We start from the raw sequence: 20,210 nt of genomic DNA on the forward strand, positions 1-20,210 counted from the left end.
TCCCTATGCAGTAAATTATGTTAGAAGGATCTTTTTCAGATGCCCAGAGAAGGTTTATGTATCAAAGAGAGTGCATTAATTAACAATCATTAATATTCTTGACGATTTTTAAATTGGCCTGATGGTGGGTGTGTATATGGATAAGAATGATGGGTGTTGGGTTCTTTTAATCATATAAGTACATGGGATGTTTTAAAGAAGTGAAATGTGGTGAAAGTGTTAGGTAGCATTGCAGGAATGCAGGAGGAAATGTTTGCAAGCAGAAGTTAGAACTAACAGATTGATTTCCTGGTCACTGTGCATGAATTCTTTCTAGCCTTGTGTATATCCTGATAACCAGATGGCTTACAGTATAGATACAAAGTTTGTTTTGTTTTTATTTTGAAAGGCCTACGGTATGCAGCCTTTTTCCCAGACAGCAGCAAAAAACAAGGTGAACAATTTTTGCACTATGTGGTTTTGAATTCTGTCATATTTTCTATTACGTTTCTGTCTTCCATTAGGCTAGCTTAGTTGACTCTCTTAGCCACCACCATCATCCATGTCCCTCCCGGTCCCAGTGCAGTGGTCACCCCGTGTCCGGCGGCTGCGCTGCCCGCTCCTGTCGCAGCTCCGGGCGCTGTCCCCTTGGGCACCGCTCCGCCAGCGCCCGGCGACACCTGGCGGCGCCCGCGGGAACTGCAGCTGCCGGAGCGCGCTGACCTGCCCGACCCCGATCTCGGCGCAGTTAAACTAATCCGATTTCCTGCATGAAAATAAAATGAAATTAAAAAACGCTGGGAGAGCGTTCCCCTCCCGTTCGCACTTAGGTAAACCGAGAGGAGCGATCACCAACAGTTCATTGCTGTTGGAGGAAAATTAATGCCTCTGACCTCGCTATTGAAGTCAATAGGGCAGTTGTGCACAAGGGTTATGGACCTTGTTTTATTGGTTTCTATTAGCCTTTCAAATATATTGCACAAATAAATGTTTTATGTATACTTATGCACTAAATATACTGCATTAAACTAAAACTTTTTTCAGTGAAAACCCTTGTATTTAGAAAAAATGATGTTTTCAAAGCCCTACAGTGTGAATACTGAAGGAAGCTTCTTCTGGTGTTTTATTTAACGTCACGGTTTCTGGCTTGAGTGTATGATTTTTCTTGCCAGCAAATATATTTCCGTATGTTTATGAAATTCCACATCTCTTTGCCAGCATATTTCTTAACAATGGAATATCTGGGAGATAAGAATACCTAACAAAATAAAAATTAAGAATCCTGGAATCCTGATCCTGTGGTGACACTGCAGGACCTCTTGGGGTCTTCTCAGTTTAATTTTTATCTAAATGTGTCTTCAACCAAAACTGATTCTTTTTTTCTCTTAATTGGCCCTTTACTGCCACCTGATTTTTTTTCACTTCATACATAAAATTAATATAAAATAAATACAAAGAATTACTTTATCCTGATTTTTCTCTGTCTGCAGGCAAATCAAGTACACCAACAATGCAGTATCTTTAGTTGTTTCCAAAATATTCTAAAGAAAGTGCTCCCAAAGCACACAGCCACTGGACTTTGGAAGGGGAAAGATTTGGTGAAACAAGAATCTGTTCTTTATAGCCAAATTTGGTGGTGTTGTGCCATTTTCAGATATACAGAATTTGCCAATAAAATGAATTGAAGAGAAATGATAAAAGGTCAAGTTACACTGTTAAACTGCAGAACAAAGGAGGGCAAAGTTCTGAGTTCAAAAATCCCTGGTTAAGGTTTCTTAGGGTGGTTTCTTCCCCCACTCTAAACTTGCTGCCCCTGCAATCCAACATTCACGGTACACAAACTTTAGTTCAGGCAGTCTGGGTTGAAGGTGTCCCACAATCTCTTGTGTTCAGGGGGCTCTGGTCAGGGGAATTATGTACCCTACATGGCTGCTCTTCAGCACAAGGGACTGGAAGTGCCACTTGTGTGTGGCACTTCTTACGCTGCTCCTCTGGAGGAGACCTTTCACACCAGGACTTGACTGTAGTTCCCAGGCACAGAATAATGAAAATCAGACAAATGCCAATTCTGGCAGTCAGAGGGAATTGCTAACTCCACCTTTACAACATGACATTAAAAATAGCTTGATCAGATTTTTACCAAGATAATTTATTGAAGAATAGGGGTAATTTTTTTCAGAGATCTGAACCCATTGAAAAGTGACATTTGACATGAAAAGGCATTGGGAGTTTTATCTGAGATATGACAGCTATTTTGTCTTCTAAGTGTAGAGAAAAGTGAGACATTTCAGATAACAAACATAAACATTTAACAGTGGCCACTGGCAATTCTGCTTGGTTTTAGAACTACAGATTCCTAGAGCAAAATTCTGCCTCCGAATTATATGCATACTGCTCTCATTTATTTCAGCAAAGCTTGTGCACATGTTTCAAAGGTCAGAATTTGGCCGTTGGGGGTGAATTTTCAAGGAAGAGTATATTAAAGACATCTGTGCATCAGCAGAACCATATCCTTTGTCTTCTGTAGAACGTTTCAGGAATGAGCCCAGTGCTATTGAGCATGGCAAGTCAAACATTTTATGTTTTTTGAATTGCATTGGGATTGCTTAGCAGAAAGATTTCTTGCAGTAATTGCTTCATGATTTCATTTATTTCTCGTAACTCAACACTTTGATGCTGAAGAGTTGTCAGTTTTAAGAGAGTAAGGACTGGAAGGGACCGCCCTTCAGAAAATTACAGTTGAAAATATACTGTAACAATCAGACTAAGGGAAAAAGTCCAAGAAAATAGGTATGGTCTGTTGAGGTGCACAAACTTTTGTTTGGAGTCTAATACAGAGAGGTCAACAAATGCTTACACGAAGGTAGAAAACAAACCCACTTTTCATTGTGGACAGAGCTCACATTTGAAATTGTAACTAATCAGATACTTGAAAAAACTAAAACTTGGCATTCATATTCTATTGGAGTTAGTGTGTATTAAATTGACGAAGATCTTTAAGCACGTAGGTTTTCCCCTGTTTTTTAAACATTATACACTTCTTAAAATGTTAATAATGTCTAATTGCTGCTGGATTTCAAGATATATCAATTTTGTTCTTAGTTCCTGCAGATTTTGACAGAATGTCATACCAAAATATTTTGTATTTTTTGTAGGACTGGGAAACAGAAAATCATGACTGGTATTGTTTTGAATGCCATTTGCCTGGAGAGGTGTTGATATGTGACCTGTGTTTTCGTGTGTATCATTCCAAGTGTTTGTCTGATGAGTTCAGGCTTAGAGACAGCAGTAGTCACTGGCAGTGCCCAGTTTGCAGGGTGAGTACCTATGAGATTTCATGTGCTGATTAGAGGATTGATATTCATTAATAGATTCATTAAGGTGTCCAGATGGTCTGGCCAGGTTAATGGGAAAGAACTGAATATTGAAATGATGGTACATACTTAGAGCATCTATGCAGAGGTACCAAAATGTGGTGCATGTAGCAGATGGCCATTTTTGAAGACTCCTGCAAGTTTTACTTGCACTGTACCCTGTGCCAGAGTGTATGCACTGAGTGCAGTGAAGATTGAGAACGTTGTACATGAGTAAAAAATTTGCTGTATAAGATGCTACTGGTTTTACTTAACGTCATTTTTTTTTGTATTTTGATGACTTGCATTCTGAATATTTTATTGGAATGATATTTTACATTATAAAGCCACAATTGTTACTGATGAAGGCAGTATCAAATTTACAGAGTGAAATCCTGCTTCTCATTTACTGATGTGGATTCTATTGGTGCAAAAAGGGTAATCTGGATTTCACTCACAGCATCCATATCTAAGTTGCTTTTTCTTTTAAAATGCTATTCTTATGAGTATGGTAGGGAGACAACAAAAATTAGTGTTTATATATTTTCCAAGAACGGGCAGGTATGTTGTCTACATGTCATTAGAAGACTAAACATTCTAGTCAGGATGGTGCTTAACTGGTACCTTGAATCAACCAAATACCTCTTGGTGTTGTCATCTCTGTGTCACCTCCCCCAATGGAGCATTTCACTAGGCTTCCTACAGAGCTAGGCTCCCTTCCTGTGGAAGGAATAATGCATATGAATGTTTAAGGTAAAATTGTTGCTACAGAAAGGCATAAAACTACCAGTTCCACTCTGCCTAGGATTGCTGGACGGAGAGGCAATTCCTTTTCTAAAAGCCTAGATCTAGCTGTGGAGCAGCAGACTGACCTTAAGATGATCTGTGCTGCAAGGAATGTAAGGTTTCAGGGCACTTTGTGGGATGGAGAAGCAGTTGTTGAAAACACATGGATTGTTTTGTTTCAAAACAACACTTTTTGACTGCTGTTACCTTAGAATGAGTTTTAAAAAACCTGTTGCCCCAGACTGGGAGCTGTCAGGGTTTAGGGAAATACTAAGAAAGTCAAGCCTGTCTCAAGAAGTTGAAAGAAATGAAGAAGAAGTAGGGGTGGGGAAAAAACAGTTAAGAATAAAGGTCTGTGCTGTATCTCTCCATATTGAATTGCTAGCATTTAATTTAGCAACTCAGTATTCCCTTTATTAAAAACAAAGTATGATCATATATAGATGAATTGCTTTCAGATTTTTAAATAAATCTCTTTAATCATTTTTGGGTCTTATCATAATTATTGATAATTCCTATAAATAGTTAAAATTAGATAAACTGGATCCAGCCTCCCCTCTAGTTTGCCAGTAATTTTAGATGACACCTGGTGAGAGCAGAGAATGTAGATGGTTTGTGCCACCTTGTATATGAGGTGGTTTTATAACATCTCTCTTGTAACATTGATGTTGCCAGGATGGAAATGCTGAATCATTGCTTGAAATATGCACCAATACGTCAGCTTTGAGAACAGTTTGACTTTCATCCTGAAGCCTTGAAGTCCTTTATGGCAATGATATTAAATAAATGTTTACCTTAAAAAAAAAAAAATCCTGTGAAACTTGAGCCATGGGCTCTCTGCCTATCTCTCTGCATATTGGTTCCTTTTTTTGTTATACAAATACTAAGAAGAGGTTCTGGGGGCTCTTAAATACTTCCTGCCCCAGAGGCCTTTGGCTTGCTTAGTGCCTCAGGTGATGATCAACCTATTTTTGTGAATATTGCATTTGTGAATGCCATGGCATCCTTTCTCCCCCTGTGCCAGCAGCTCCTATTTTTCTTACAGTTAATTCAAATCCCTTCAAGCCCCAGTTCTGCAAACTTGGACTAAGGAGGCTTGCACAGTCCCTGTAAGTGTGGGAGTCAGCATCCTTGTGTCAGTATTCATCCTTCAGTATTCTGCTACTTTCTCCCCACCCTCCTAGGAAATGACTGCTCTAATTTCATTCTTAAAAGCAAGAAAGTGGCCTATATTCAAAAAACTAATAATGTGAAGAGAGCCCTGGCTGATGTCCAGAGGGCGTAACAGAGCTTAACCATCTTGCATAAGGGCAATGGGGGATTTACGTTGCATTATCAGCAGTAAATATGTACCTTCAAGGAAAGTGATAGCTGGGACAAAGAGATACATATATTTTCATATTTAATTCTCATAACTGGACATAGCACTTTTCACTTGGAGATTTCAAAGCTCTTTACAAAAGTGAAGTAAAAGTATGTTTAAAACATAATATATTGGGAGGAATAATCTAAGAACACTTCATTCTTATGTAAAGATTGCTGCTGTAATGCTGCCAAGGTCAGCAAGCCTTTGGATTTCTCATTTCACAATTTCTGGTTGTATTAGTTTGATCAACCTGCACAGCTTTATCAGCACACTTGACTACTCAGAAATATTTTATAAAGGCCATTTCTAAGGATTTGTTCATTAAAAAAAAAAAAAAATTCCTCCCATATAGTTTATAACAGTCCCTTTCAAACCTTGTTCTGAAACTCTGCCTGCTTGTGGTTTTTCTCCACTGCATCCATAAACAACAATATCCAGTTCCTCATTTATTTCTTTTTTTAACTTGATGGTACCACTCTGAATATTTTTGTACCCTATAGAACTCTCAGCAGGAGTCAGAAGTCAAACAAAGTTCAATTCAAACCACATTGCACTCATTGAAATTTTTCCCTGACTGTTGACTAATCATTGTCTTAAGTGAAATAAATTGGCTTTATCAGCAAAATTCCTGGTAGACAGGTCACAAGAGAAAAACTTAATATTGAATGAGCTTAGAGATTACATTTTTCACTACTGGAACAGTCCATTCAAGACAGGGTTAGTCAACTCAGTCCTTGAAGGATGTAGGAGATTTGTGCATTTATTGCTGCTTTTCAAGTATATAAAAGGAGGGAATTAATTTTCTACAGTGTTAATTTAGTGCATTAGACTACAGAAAATACCAACAAAATACTAACTTTTTTGGGGGGGGAATAGATGTATACAAAATTATGAATAGGAGAATATTGATTACAAGTTGGTGTAACAGTCTATTATTATTTCTTGTGTAAAAATCCAAATATTAAAAAAATTATAAGAAGGCAAAATTAAGCATTTTGATACATCATTTGTCACAGAGAAATGGATTTTGATTCATTAAACAGAAGGAAAGAATTATTCATGTGGTTTCATTTGACTCCTACATTTTTTTACCATCATGTGATCCGAGCTTGGTCTTCCATGCATGTTCTTTGCAAGGACTTATAGCCAATTTACCTATCATAGTGGGTGTTTCAATACTCCTGGGGGTTATAGATAGGAGACTAAAGTAATCTGTAGAGCTTAAGATATTAAATACTGTGCTGATAAGTATTCTATAAATAGGCTGTTTCTGAGTTCTGGTACTGCACTGAGCATCTCGTAGAGTACATAAAAATAAGCCATTATGCAGTTCACAATCAACTTCAGACAAAATTTGACAAGTGAGAATGACAAGCAGTAGAAAGTTAGAAGCACAGAAAGATGGAGGTTACTTAAGTGAAGTTACTCAAGTGCTTAGGTCGGGGGGGTTAGGTACTAGCTGTCAGTCAAGGTGGTTAATGCAAAATACAAGGAAGGAGGAAAGAATATGGCTTTATTGCCTCACTTCATAGTGCTATGGTAGGAGTTGGTTAGAGATTTGTATGGGGAAACATATTCTCGAAGCAGGATTTGGTGTGATCACACAAATAGTAGTTGTGGATTGATGGGAAAAGGGAAGTCCCAGTGTAGGACCAGTTTTAGCAGCACATGGTTCAGTGCACAGAGCCCAACCTGAGGAGGTGTTCATCCCCAGCAGGTCCCTCCTGTGCACCCTGGAGTAAATCAGGGAGCTGAAAGAACTGGGTGCTGCGCAGGACATACTGAATAAAGTAGAGAGGAATTTGTCCACAGCAGTGAGTAAACTGGGAAAACTCTCTTAGAGCCTCCTGACACCTTCTTTGTGCCCATAAAAGCATATTTAATTCATATGATGCTTCATATTCAGAAAGTGCTTAATGCACCATACAAGTAGAAATCAATTTGTGGATTCAGCTGTAACATTTCCAAAAGCACCTGATGCTTTGAAAAGTCTAGTTTTACTGCTTCTGATCTTGAACAAGGCAAGTCAATCTTGCTCATCCAGAAGATTTTCTGTGTGATACTTAGGGCACACAGGGCATTGATTGCTCTGAGACCAATTCCATGTGCCTGCATACCTTTCCTAATGGCACAGGAAACCTGAGGACCTGAGGGTTGGAAGTTTGAGAGGGCAGCAGAGCAGTAAAGCTTTCCATATGTAGCACCAAATTCCTCTGGCAATTTAAGTCCTTAAAAAAGTCCAAGGGCCAGTGTGTAAAGCAAGAAGTTTCTGAAGAGCAGTGGTGAGTGTATGTTAGACTCACACTCATAGCTCCCCTCTGCAAACAGACCCCAGAAAACCTGAATTGCTTCTGAAGACGCAATTGATGCCTTAGAAACATGTATCTGTCATTGAGCAGCCTTCTCATAATCCATCACTGAACTGAAATGCAGCTCTCTCATCTGTGTATACACAGGACAGGTGAAAAAGGAAGGGGAAAATATTCATTAATGGGAGATTATAGGGAAATGGAAACCTTTTTACAGAGCAAATGTAATTTAAATGCTTACAGCTAGACAGAATGCTGGCACTGACACCTTGCATTTCTTAGAATTCTATTTTTTTGTCTTCAAATGAAAGATTGCAACAACTGCAGCATAGTGGCCACTGCCACCCTGGGAGGTGAGAGCTCTGTGCTAACTCAGAGTGCTGAGGTTTGTCACTTCCATCATCCCTGGTGCTACTGCAGGATGGAGTGTTTCTTGGAAGTGCCCCTGGCTGCTCTAGCCTCATGTGGTTTGTAAAGCCTTGCAGTGAATTCCTGCACTATAAGCATGTCAGAATTGTTAAAAAAGTCACACCTGCATGGTGCAATATATTGCTACCCTCTTTAACAGCTATGCAGTATAATTAATCTGGAATATGGAATATAAAGAGCAATGTAACCTTCAGGTACCTGCTTCTAAGAAACAGATGTGCTGCAGAGAATAAGGCAAATATGAGGTATTTCCTGCACCCACAAGAAAAGAGTTAGGCTGCAGCCTTGGCCTTTCACCTGCCAGATCTCATTAATCTTCTGCATGAGGATTGCTATAGTGAAGGTTATTACTTCACTCCTACATCCCCTGTGTAAACACTAGGCCTGACCTAGCCTTTCAGTTTACCTTGATTCAGAGCAGAAGGTTTGCAGATTTCTCTAAAGCAATGATGTGACTTAGGAGTTGTCCATGCTGCAGGTTAACTCCAGCAGGCAGCTAAGCACCACACGGCTGCTCTCTCATGTCCCCTCAACTCTCACCGGAGAGAGTGAGAAAGAAAACAAAACAAAAGTGGTGCAAAGGCAATCACTTCCCACCCTCCAGACAGTTCCTGGGCTAAGGATGGCTAAATTCCCCCCAGGCCCTCTTCTGCCTTTCTGTCGCTGAGCTTGACACTATACGGCATGGGATATTTCTTTGGTTCATTCATGTTTTCTGCCTTTTTATATCTTCTGCCAACCTCTTGTGTTCTCCCCAATCTATTCACTGTGGGGGCAGAGTGACAAACTGCCAAGGCCTTTACACCGTGCAAACACTGTTCAGCAAGAGCTAAAACATCCATGTGTTATCAACGCTGTTTTGGTCACAAATCCAAACCACAACTCCCTGTGAGCTGCTGTGAAGACAATTACCTTCATCCCAGCCAGAACTAGTACAATCCTATATTAAGATAATTTATCCCACAAATGGGCTATCTACAAGTATAAGGATCCTGATATTTTGGGGGTTGGATTGAATCTCAGCAGTGTCCTTGAAAGAAACTTGAATTTGAAGAAGGTTTGCAGTGGGGTATCTTAGTAGAACTGACAGGGAAATGATAGTGGATCTTGCCACTATCATTGTTTTTGTTTCCTGAAAGTATAAAATTAGAAGACCTAATTTTAATTTATATTTGCTTCTATATCACTCTGCCTAGAGAGAGACCAGAAAGTGGGTATCTTATCTTGTGTCAGAGCAGTATGAATAGATTTTATGCAAATCATACTCCCCATCTAGTACTATCTATTTTCTTGCTTTAAGTGGCTCTAGGTTGACTTTTCTGAGAACACTACAAGTCTTCAAAATACAAAGAAGGGTTTTTTATTAAAAAATTACACAATTTCCATTATAATATCCAAAGAATGTGTGAATGCTACCTCCTAAATGTCTAGTTATTGTTGAGAAGTGAATGAAGTGGTTGAAATGTAACTTGCTTTCTACAAAGGGTAAGCAGCCTTGCCATAAAAAGACATTTTGCTGGCTCACAGGATCCAATTCCCTAAATTTATCACCTTTCAAAATTTAGTAGAGGAACATGGAGATCAAGTTTTTCTTAAAATAAATCAGTGTAGGGAATTGAAGGAAAAGTGGAAAAATTAAAGTTTGTCAGAATTGGCAAGTTAATTATATCACTTTCATTGGTGCTTAAGATGATATTAATTGCTGGCATCAATAACTATACAATGCCAGCTATCTATCTTTTCTTATGATCTGAAGGATAAGACTGTAAACCATCTATCTCAACAGTCTCTTTCAAACTCTCTTGCCCAGCAGGGCATGAAAAATGGTTCACATGAATTCTGAAATACTTTCAAAGGATGATAAATTCAGAGCCATGTCAGAAAAAGAGGTACAGGCCTAGTCAATGCCTGTGAGTTTTATTGTGTCCTTATAAGTTTCAGTCTTTTAAAATGCTGTGTCATTAGCAAGCATACAGCACTCCAGTGCTTGAAATGACAAAATGACAGCAGCGTTTCATAATGCACATAATTTAATGCACATTTGGGTTTTCATTTGCAGTAGCAATGTTGGTTTATGAGAAGCTGAATAGGTGATTTGAATTCCAGCAGAATGCACGTTCTCATGGCAGTCAGAGTGAAACATGAATATACAGAAGGTGATTCAGATATATAGTGCAGGATAAAATTCTCTCTCAGTCCAGAGTTTGGAAGGAAGGTCAGGCAACCATTAATATTTTTAAAATAATGCTTAAAGGAGCTGTAGGTATTAGAAATACCTGAGGCTGGCCCTTTCCACAGCAGAGAGTTTTTCCCAGTCAGCATAAAGCTATAGTGTTTTTATGCAGAGTGCAGTATCAAAGTAGGTTCGTGACTGAACTGGTATTTCAGCACAGTTTGTAATGATTCTAATTGCTGTTAAGCAATCAAATGAGCAGCTTTGCAGGTAGTGCTGTGTACAGTTTTCTTTTAAGAAAGAGGTAGTAAGTACAATCCTCAGATGTATGGGTTTCAAGTTTGCTGTAGCACAGGGAGACAGCCTGTGGTTTTCAGTGTCCTCAGTGTCTTGCAGGAGGAATATAAACAGGGCAGGCACAATCAAATCCTATCAGCTTTTTTTGCACTAATATGTAATTTTTACTCTTGCCAAGTAAATTTGTAAAAGCAGTTGCTCTGTACTCAATCTGTGTGCTCCCTCTCTATGTCCAGAGTCATATATAAATAAATCAGTGAAAAATAGCACACTTCTAGTGACTGATAATTTTTAAGCCTCATACCTCTTTTATTTACCTATTAGAACATGGATACATATTTTCTTGTGTTTGCTAAGCAATTATCATCTGCACAATTATGTGGATCTTGCTGAAGTCCATCATATTTTGGGGATGCAGGTGTAACCAAGCCAGTTTGGTCCACACAGTTTACACACAGGTGGTGAAATGAGGCAGGAGAAGGGGAAAACTCAGCTTGGCAGTGAGTGGACAAGGAGGTGTGAGGAGGTATAACCACCATGCAAGAGATGTGAGCAGCTAGAAACACTTGAGGATACTAGACCTGGAACCCATAGTGGTGTTTCACTGTGCCTTTGTTTTGGAGAGCTGCTGCAGGTAAAAGCAGGGAGGAGGTAGCACTTCCCAGCCAGCTGTTGTAAGGCCATGCAGAGCTGTGCACAGCTGCTGTGAGCTGGAATTGGAAAGGCTGCTTTGTAAGAGCACATTAGGCATTTGCAGAGAGCCACCTTCTCTAGCAGCACATTTTCTGTATGCAGGGCTTCCCACTAGCCTGGATGGGCTTTAGAGGGTAGGGATAAGTCTCTGTACTAGTCTAAGTTGAGAGGGAAATACTTGGGATCCTGAACTGCTAAAAGATGGTGATCTGTGTTCCAGAATCTGGATTAAATTTTGTTAGGGAAGAACCACAAAAATCCCAAACTGCTATGTTTCTTGAGCAGTAAAAAGTGCTGTGAGTTTCTACTGGCTAGAGCCAATTTGACTTCCTCCCAGATGGTGTCATTTTGCTTTGTAAGCACATAATTTGTAGATGGTACAGGATATTTTTTAAAAATTATTTCTTATTTTACTAAAATTATTAATGCCTTGCTAATAAAAAGACCATTAAATAAATTTTAAACTGCTCCCTAAAATGCCTTTCTTCATTCCTTTATTCTAATTCGATATTTTTTATGAGAGGTTTTGACAAACTATTATGGATACAAGTGGAAATAAAACTTGTAATTCTTCTGTAGCCAAAGTTCTCAGCCCAGACATAATTCAAAGCAACATATATAGTTGTTGTGGCGTGCTAGTGTTACTAATTTCCCAGAAAAGATTTCCCCTAAGAAATAGTGTTTTATGTGATTCAAAGTTTCAAATTAAGTGTTAACACAGAGAAAATGTTTATTGGATGGAGTTTGAAGTCAGGTTTAAAATAATAATATGATCCTGTTTTTCTTTGGCAGAGTATCAAGAAGAAAAACACGAGTAAACAAGAGATGAGCACATACCTGCGATTCATAGTGTCTCGTATGAAGGAGCGGGTGAGTGAGGCAGGGAGGTTTATTCAGTGTTGTGCTGCACTGTGGAGGATCATTATGGTTGCTCAGGTGTGACTGTGCAGGGAGGAGGGCTACAAGAGGGTTTTAATTTCTCCTGTCATAAGCACTGTGTGTGTTTGCACACACACTGATCAGGCCCCGTGGCTTGGATCAGCATCACCCTGATGGGAGCAGGGTATGCCACAGTCCTGGGGCTCCTCTGACATGGACATTTTTCAGGTTTGATACACACATAATCTCACGGATTGTGGATCCCCAGTTTGGCCTTGTGTAGTCCCCACCTGAAATATTCCAAACTATTGCATTTTCTGGTCATCTTTTATGTGTTTTAAGCAGATTCTGAATGCAGTAACAACCACTTCTCATGGTCCTTTCAGGCTATAGATCTAAACAAGAAAGGGAAGGACAACAAACACCCAATGTATCGAAGGCTGGTGCACTCAGCAGTTGATGTTCCTACTATACAGGAGGTAGAGTGACTTGCTTTCTAACTTCCACACTGCTTTTGGTGTCTTTTAACAGTGAAGGACTAAAAATTCCTAATCCTGTTTAATTCTCTTTATGATCAGTATTTCAGTATTGTATCCAGAATTGGATATGGAAGCTTAACACTTCAAACTTTTCTTCATAAATAGGTAATTGAGTAAAAACATTTGGAGTGGTGCCTAGTTTTCAGACACACAATGTCCTCAATTCCTGCTGTACTAAGGCTTTAGTAGGAGCTGCAGGTAGCTAAAATCTTTGGAGAAAGTACCATTTAACTAAATCAATGAATGTAGACTCAAGTGCCTATGTTTGCATCTCTGGCCCAATGTTTTTGACCATATTCTGATTTCAGTCATTATGCCCTTGTGTAGGTGTCAGCTTTATAAACATCCAAATGATTCATAAAGAACTAAACATTTTGTAGATCATGAAAAACCAGACTCACCCAACACATCTGTTTTGCATTAACTGTTCTAAAAATAAAGTACTAATTAATATGTTGTCCCTTTTTTCTAAACCAAAAGTCTGATCATGACTCATATAAATCAACGGCACATGACCATAATGAACAACATATTCATCTTTACTCATTCCTGCAATTGGATTGCTATGCAGTGCTGTGGTATATCTTGCCCTTTACAACCACAGATGTGAAGAGCCTTTGTTTTATTATTAAAATGCATGAATAAACAATAGCTTCACTGACAGTTCTGGAGACCAGCACTACTGCCTGTCTAGAAGTACAGGCAACACTGGTTGAGCCTGAAAATAGGTCAGGCCTTCCTTTCACTCTGTCAACTTCTCCTGCTTCCATAGAAGGAGTTTTGGCCTTGATAGCATCCTACGAGCTGATGTTGTTTTGTTTGATGATTGGAATTGTCATAGATGTTCTTGAGAGAGCACAACTGAAAATGCTGCATTCCTTATCGAACAAAAGGCCATACTAGGAAAATTAATTGCATGGCTCCATGTAGGCATTTGTGATGAGTCTGGAAGACTGGGACAACCAGCTTTCATCAGAAAAGACTGACCATCAACTGAAGATCCTGGAAGTTTAAAGGCAGTCAACATTGATTTGAAGCTAGTCAGTATTTTAATGTACAAAATGTTCACCTCAGGGAAAATGTTTCCGTTTTAACAAATGTTCTGAGCCACACCTTATGCTGAAGCTACTCCACATCCACCTTGTTGCAACCAGGAAAATCTCTTTTAAACTTGGTCAGATATTAAAGAATCTATTTTACCTCTGGGCATTGCATAAAGGAAACATTGCATAAAGCACAGCCAGTGCTCAGGTACTAACAAACCATGTCAAAGAGTTGTAAGTATTCTTTTGTATGCAGGAAAGGCAGTGTCTGCTCTGTGTTGCATAATGCAGATTTCTGTGAAAGCTCCTCTGCATAAAACAGGTACAGCACTTTTAAGAGTTTTTTCACAGTCTTGTGTTTTCTTTTGTGTAGAAAGTAAATGAAGGAAAGTACAGGAGTTACGAGGAGTTCAAAGCAGATGCTCAACTGCTTCTACACAACACAGTGATTTTCTATGGAGGTAAAATACTACATTTACTGCCTGCTTTGTTTGATTTGTCTGTATATGTAGGAAACTTACAAGTTCAGGATTGAACTTGGTATTCGATAGTCTTAAGTGTGAATGTGGCCATTTGAAAGCCCTTAAAAATCAAGCTGCATAAGTGCTTTTTAGGTTTTTTTTCTGGCCCACCTGCTACAGAACTATTTTCATCCTCCCTGGCTAAACCTCTTAGTGGGAATTTACACCTTTGCCATTCTGTTTCTTCTGCAGCCTAAGTCAGTCCCTACTGCAGATTTTTGCTGATATACATATGTTGTTCTAGGGTAGAATCTGTTCTCTGATATGCTGTGTCAGCAGAAACATGTACTATAGACACAGATTTATTTTACTTTTGGTCAATATCGGCCATATTGTGACAGCAAATGTAGCTACATCCACACCACAAGTGTGCTGCTGCTGCAGTGTGAAGGTACAGCCACCAGAGAAGCTGCAGGCACTGGGAAGGTAATGAGTGACTGATTGGAAGTCAAAAAACACCACTACTATCCAGAAGCTGTAGCTAGGTCCTGTTTTCCAGAGCCATCATTTCAGGGAGGATGTGGTTCTCCCCTGCAGAGGTGGCTCCCATCAGGGAGACTGGGAGGAGGGTGGCACCAGTCTGTTTGCAGCCCCAGGAGATTCACACGGTGGCTGGTGGGGACAGATGTGAATGTGCAAGAGAGGAATACATGGCTGTAAAGGGAGACTCAGTGATAAACAGTCTGTGAAGCATCGCTCAGAGCACAGAGAGCAGAGAGCCATGTTTTAGGACAACTGCAGTGTCTCATTAAGACAGAAGCAGAGAAAGAAACTGAATCCATATTAAGAGCAACTGTGTCTCCCTGCTGCTGCTCCTCCTCAAATGTGTGCTTGTATTGTTCAGTGTAAAAGAGGTATTGTTGCATATAAATACAACAGAGAAAACAAATATTGAACTGATTGTTAGAAAATTTTAAATGGAAGAGCTGTCCAAGTGATTAAATTATGTTTTGTCTTCTTAAGCACAACAATTATAGCATGAAAGTCACAGTAATGACAGCTGCAAATCTTTGTGAGCACTGTGATCATACTGTGATTGTTTATACCATCTATTTTTAATTTATAGTGGACAGTGAGCAAGCTGATATAGCAAGGATGCTTTACAAAGACACCTGTCATGAAGTAAGTACTACCAAGAAACCAAGATATAGTCAAGATACCTGATGTTCATTTCAGAATCTAAGAAATTGTTCTTCATATTACAAAAATAAAAAGGGGTGTGAAATTGAGTTATAAATTTTCTCCAGACAGTCTAGCAGCTGATTTGGAATTCCTTTTCCTTTTTCTTTAGTTTTTTGTTGTTGGTTGGTTAGTTTTTGTTGTTGATGTTGTTGTTTTTTTGGGGCTTTTTTTGCAATTAGACTATATTTTTAAAAACACTGATATTCAAATTTTAGTTTGGAAAATAATTGAATAATACATAGTTAGACTAGAAATAATTGTACTTACTAATATAAATTGAATGTAAGATTCCTACTAAATTCTGTAATTGGCATCAAAACATTTCTGCTCATTCAGAGGAGACCAAAAAATACAGCTCAGGAGCTGGTACACTTTCTCCTTTTGTGCAGTTGAATTACCTCTTTCACAATGTACTTTAAATATTTGATGAATTTTAAGAACCATTCTTTGCATTTCATCTATAATAGATCACTAATATGTCAATTAATCTTCCCCCTCTGCATAGGTTTTCTAAGACATGAATAATGTTTCTTCAGGTTGTCTTTCAGCCTCTCATAGCCCACCTCAGTTTCACACCTTTAGTTTGCATGGACAGAAGTAACTGCATCAAGTTAGCTAGGAGGGCTGAAAAATTTTACTACTTGAGGGAGAGGGATGCTACTGAAATCAATAAGTAGGATTTTTTGGTGCTTATTTACCTTTTCTTGTTTTTCAGCTGGATGAACTGCAGCTTTGCAAGAACTGTTTCTATTTGTCAAATGCGCGACCTGACAATTGGTTCTGCTATCCTTGTGTATGTTGCTGACACAGATTTTTATTTGTTTGCTTTTCTGTATAAAAGCCTCCATTCTGGTGTCATTAATGCATTGAATATTCCATTTCAGGGGGCTTGTTTCAAAAGCATGGTTAAGACTCTGTAAGCCTGGATATTTTACGCAAGTGAAGTGTTGATTGAAGTTCAAAGCTGTAACAATATAGGTTATAAAACTTGGATATCAGCCAGTTACAACAGTTTCACAAGAAAATAAGGAGCTTACAGAAGTAAAACTTTGCTCCTGAATGAAGCTAAAAAGACAAGTTAATTTTTAGGCTGCTTAAGATCTCTGTTTTCAATAGACAGTTATACCCTTTTCAGACTTTGTTGTTTTGGAGTTTTTTTACTTTGATCCAAGCAATGTATCTAACAAGGAAATGTATTGTAAGAAGAAAAAATGAAAATAGCACTAGACATGAACAGTAACCATATTCTTAAGGTACTAGCATAGTATTACAGCAGAATATTTGTGGGAGATAGCAATATTATATTTCATAACCACTAAGCAATACAACTTTTTTTCCAGATACCTAATCATGAGTTGGTTTGGGCCAAAATGAAAGGCTTTGGGTTTTGGCCAGCCAAAGTCATGCAGAAAGAGGACAATCAAGTTGATGTTCGCTTTTTTGGCCATCACCACCAAAGGTAATTTATTAATTCCATGTGCTGCTTTTTACAAACAATATTAAAATAATTTATCTCATCTATCATGTTGTAAATCCTGGCTCAGCTTGTTGCCAACATTAGAAATGCTGAATACTTTGCCATAATTGTTTCAGAAAATTTAAAGCTCAGTCTAACACATCTGAAGTGTCCAAATAGCTCAGAGATTCTCTTTCCACAGTTGCCAGAAGGATATTCCTTAATGCCATTTTAATTAAAGACAGTAAGTGAACTTCAGCTGTTTCTTCATAAGGGTAGCAGCCTGCCAATCCAGGCCAAGGTGAAAATTGGACAGAAATGTACTCTTACTACCAGCAGTATTGACTTTGTGCAATTTCTCATTTGAGCCAAAGCACTGCAATTTTGTGGTTTAGTACCATGATATATATCACAAATGTTTGTGTCTCACTGCTAGAACATTGACAGGCATCCTGCTGTGAGCCAGTTTGCAATTTCAGAGAATCACTCTTTACTCTGCAAACTTGGCTCTTTGAGATCAGCTTTTAGTTCTCTCTCCAGTTGGTTGTTCAGCATTTGGGGAGGTTTGTAGCAGTGTTACAGTGGTTGTAATTTTTTTTTTTTTACTGTTTTATTTATATGCCTATAATGTGAGGAGAGGAGACACTTCCAAATTCATGGTTGTTGTGAGGTGGTGTATTTCGGTGCATCCCAAAAGGGCCTAGACAACAGTGCTTTAGGAGACTGTTTATTTACATTGCTTTCTGTGTAACTTGCACAGTATATAACGTCTTTTCACTTGTTATATGAACTGCCAAGGCTTTTTAATAGTCATAAAGTTAGTAAAGGACTGTTGCCTCAGTCGCCGAATGATTTTTACCTTGAATCTGCTTGCAGATACACTTTATTTCATTAGTAATCTTTGGCTTTAAATTCACACAGAGTAAACTACTTAATAAAGTAACCTGGCACCTGAGGGATGAGGTTCTTTCAACTTCTTAGATGTGTGCTGATACAAAAGGCAAAGGATGTTTAACTAGAGTTCCATTGCTTAGTTATTGTGCTGGACTTGGATAAAAGGCCACATTCCTAGTTGGTGTAAACTGGCATTTTTTTTTGTCCTCACTGAAACTAAATTTGTATTGCAAGAATCGAGAATCTGTTCACAAACATATAATTTGCTGAGCATTTCATCTGTTAGGCAGGTGTGCATGGCAGTGACTCTACATCCTTCAAGTCCAATGTTGCCTGGTGCTTGGTATAACCTTTCAAAATGTCAAGACCTGCCCATCCAACTCTGTGAGGACTCTCTGAACATATTTAAGAGGACAAAGTAATTTTGGAACCAAGTCCATGGCATGAATTTAGTCCAAAAAAGCATGACAGTCCCCATGAAAGTTCAGCCCTGATAGACAGGGGCCCAGGCTACAAAATGTCTCTATTAAAGGTAATGTGTTGGTACATTCCTTGACAGTTTTAGCAAAGAGGTCAAGAGCTAAATTGGATTAGCATATGAACCTCCAGTAAAAAACTGTTTCTGTATCTGACTCAGGGCATTTTGCTAGAGAGCAGGTAAGAGATATGACTGCTGTTGGTGCTGGGGAAGGTTTGTGGCTCATCAAAAATGAGAGACTTTTATCCATAGCACCCACAGCTAACGAGTATTTCTAATAACAAAAATGTCTAACACTATACAATCCATTTTTTAAAAATGTGTTGAGTTAAAAAGAAAAAATCAAAGTAAAAAGGAATTGTCAGTGATTGACCACTGTGAAAAACTGCTTTTGAAGTCAGTTTCTCAGGTCAAGATCCTTCACCTGTATTTAATGTTCTGAGCCTGCCTGTACTGTGTATTCAAAAGGGCCTGGATCCCCTCTGAAAACATTCAAGATATCACAGTTAACATCCACCGGCTGCACGTGAAACGCAGCATGGGATGGAAGAAGGCCTGTGATGAACTGGAACTGCACCAGCGTTTTCTTCGTGAGGGGAGATTCTGGAAATCAAAGAATGAGGACAAAGGGGAAGAGGAGGCAGAGTCGAGTATCTCTTCCACTAGCAATGAGCAAGTGAGTGCTGCTACAATGCCAGCAATCAGGGCAATTCATTAAAAAGCACAAAGATGATGTAGTTTTGATTAATGTGCTGATAAATTTGTCTTGTGCTCTGTCTGCAGGGTTGTGATGACAAGAGGGTTCAAAGGCTTAGTCTCCCTATGTTTTGCAGTTCAGTAATAGCAAGAATATAGATTTTCCTCTTTCCTTAGTTTCTTGGATGACCTTTGGGAAGTTTCCAAGTGTTTGTCACTTACAGCACCTTGATGAGACAGATCAAGATTTCTAAAGTTAAATAGGAATGTTCAAGTCAAATGTCACAGATATCAGATGGACTGCAACACTGCCTTCTTGGAGCCCTGTCAAGGGACAGCCCTGTAGCTGCTCAGCCTTTTCACAGCTGGAGTATGTTCACTTCAGACTCTGTTCTGCTTTCAGGTCTCCAAGTAACACCAGCCATGACATTTCCAGCAGGTCCCACTAAAGTTATGTGCAAATATTACACTTGAGGACCACATGACCAGCAACTGATTGAAGTCATTAAAAATAATTCTTCAAAAAAAGAAAAATTGCATTGTTGTAACAAAGAGCACAAATGGCCAAGATCCAAAACGTTGCATTTCCATATGGAAATTCACTTATCATAGCTGATCTTTACTAGTCATTCATTGTCCATGAGGGTGTTATATATTCACTACTAGTGACTTGGCAGTAAGGTTTGGATAGTTTGCAGGATGCTTCACTGTATTTTTGGCAGCCCTTTCCCTGGCAACATCTTTCCTTATTTAAAACAACTATCCTCTCTGCAAGTCTGTATTTAAAAAAAAATCAGTGTATTTTTACCCTGTTCCTTTGTCCTTTTGTCAAACAGGTCTATCACCCAAGCTGGAGCTAAAAAACTTAAAGCTCATAGAACTGTATGTTGTGATGGGAGGTTGTTCCTTAACAAAGTGGTTTTAGGGTTTTTTAGCCTGGTTTGCTTAGCTAACCCTTCACAGCCCCTTTGTTTAAAGTATTGAGTGCAGTCATACTCATGTGTATTACTTACACATTTCATGTGTGTGAAATGAAGAAAGGAATGGTTTAGAATATTTTAGCAGATGCGCATTGAATGTTAGAACTTGTTCATTAATTTTGTTCCTGCATGCATAGTCATCAGTGATAATCTAAGA

General features: G+C 38.8%; 1 protein-coding gene across 6 annotated transcripts in view; it reads left to right on the plus strand.

Annotated features, from left to right (window-relative positions):
• The window catches only part of ZMYND11 (zinc finger MYND-type containing 11), a 104,979-nt gene that overhangs the window by 74,734 nt on the left and 10,035 nt on the right, over positions 1-20,210 (plus strand). For 4 of the 6 annotated variants that reach the window (XM_085050298.1, XM_085050297.1, XM_085050300.1 and 1 more), the window contains 9 exons: positions 389-433; positions 3,135-3,296; positions 12,178-12,255; positions 12,651-12,743; positions 14,220-14,307; positions 15,434-15,489; positions 16,265-16,342; positions 16,890-17,008; positions 18,846-19,053. In XM_085050298.1, the coding sequence (XP_084906424.1) occupies positions 389-433; positions 3,135-3,296; positions 12,178-12,255; positions 12,651-12,743; positions 14,220-14,307; positions 15,434-15,489; positions 16,265-16,342; positions 16,890-17,008; positions 18,846-19,053 (927 nt within the window). The remainder of the gene's footprint in view (positions 1-388; positions 434-3,134; positions 3,297-12,177; positions 12,256-12,650; positions 12,744-14,219; positions 14,308-15,433; positions 15,490-16,264; positions 16,343-16,889; positions 17,009-18,845; positions 19,054-20,210) is intronic. The other 2 variants (XM_085050301.1, XM_085050302.1) reach the window with 2 other exon arrangements.

Source organism: Lichenostomus cassidix, chromosome 2 (assembly GCF_008360975.1).
Source record: "Lichenostomus cassidix isolate B80296 chromosome 2, HeHo_3.0, whole genome shotgun sequence".
NCBI lineage: Eukaryota > Metazoa > Chordata > Aves > Passeriformes > Meliphagidae > Lichenostomus > Lichenostomus cassidix.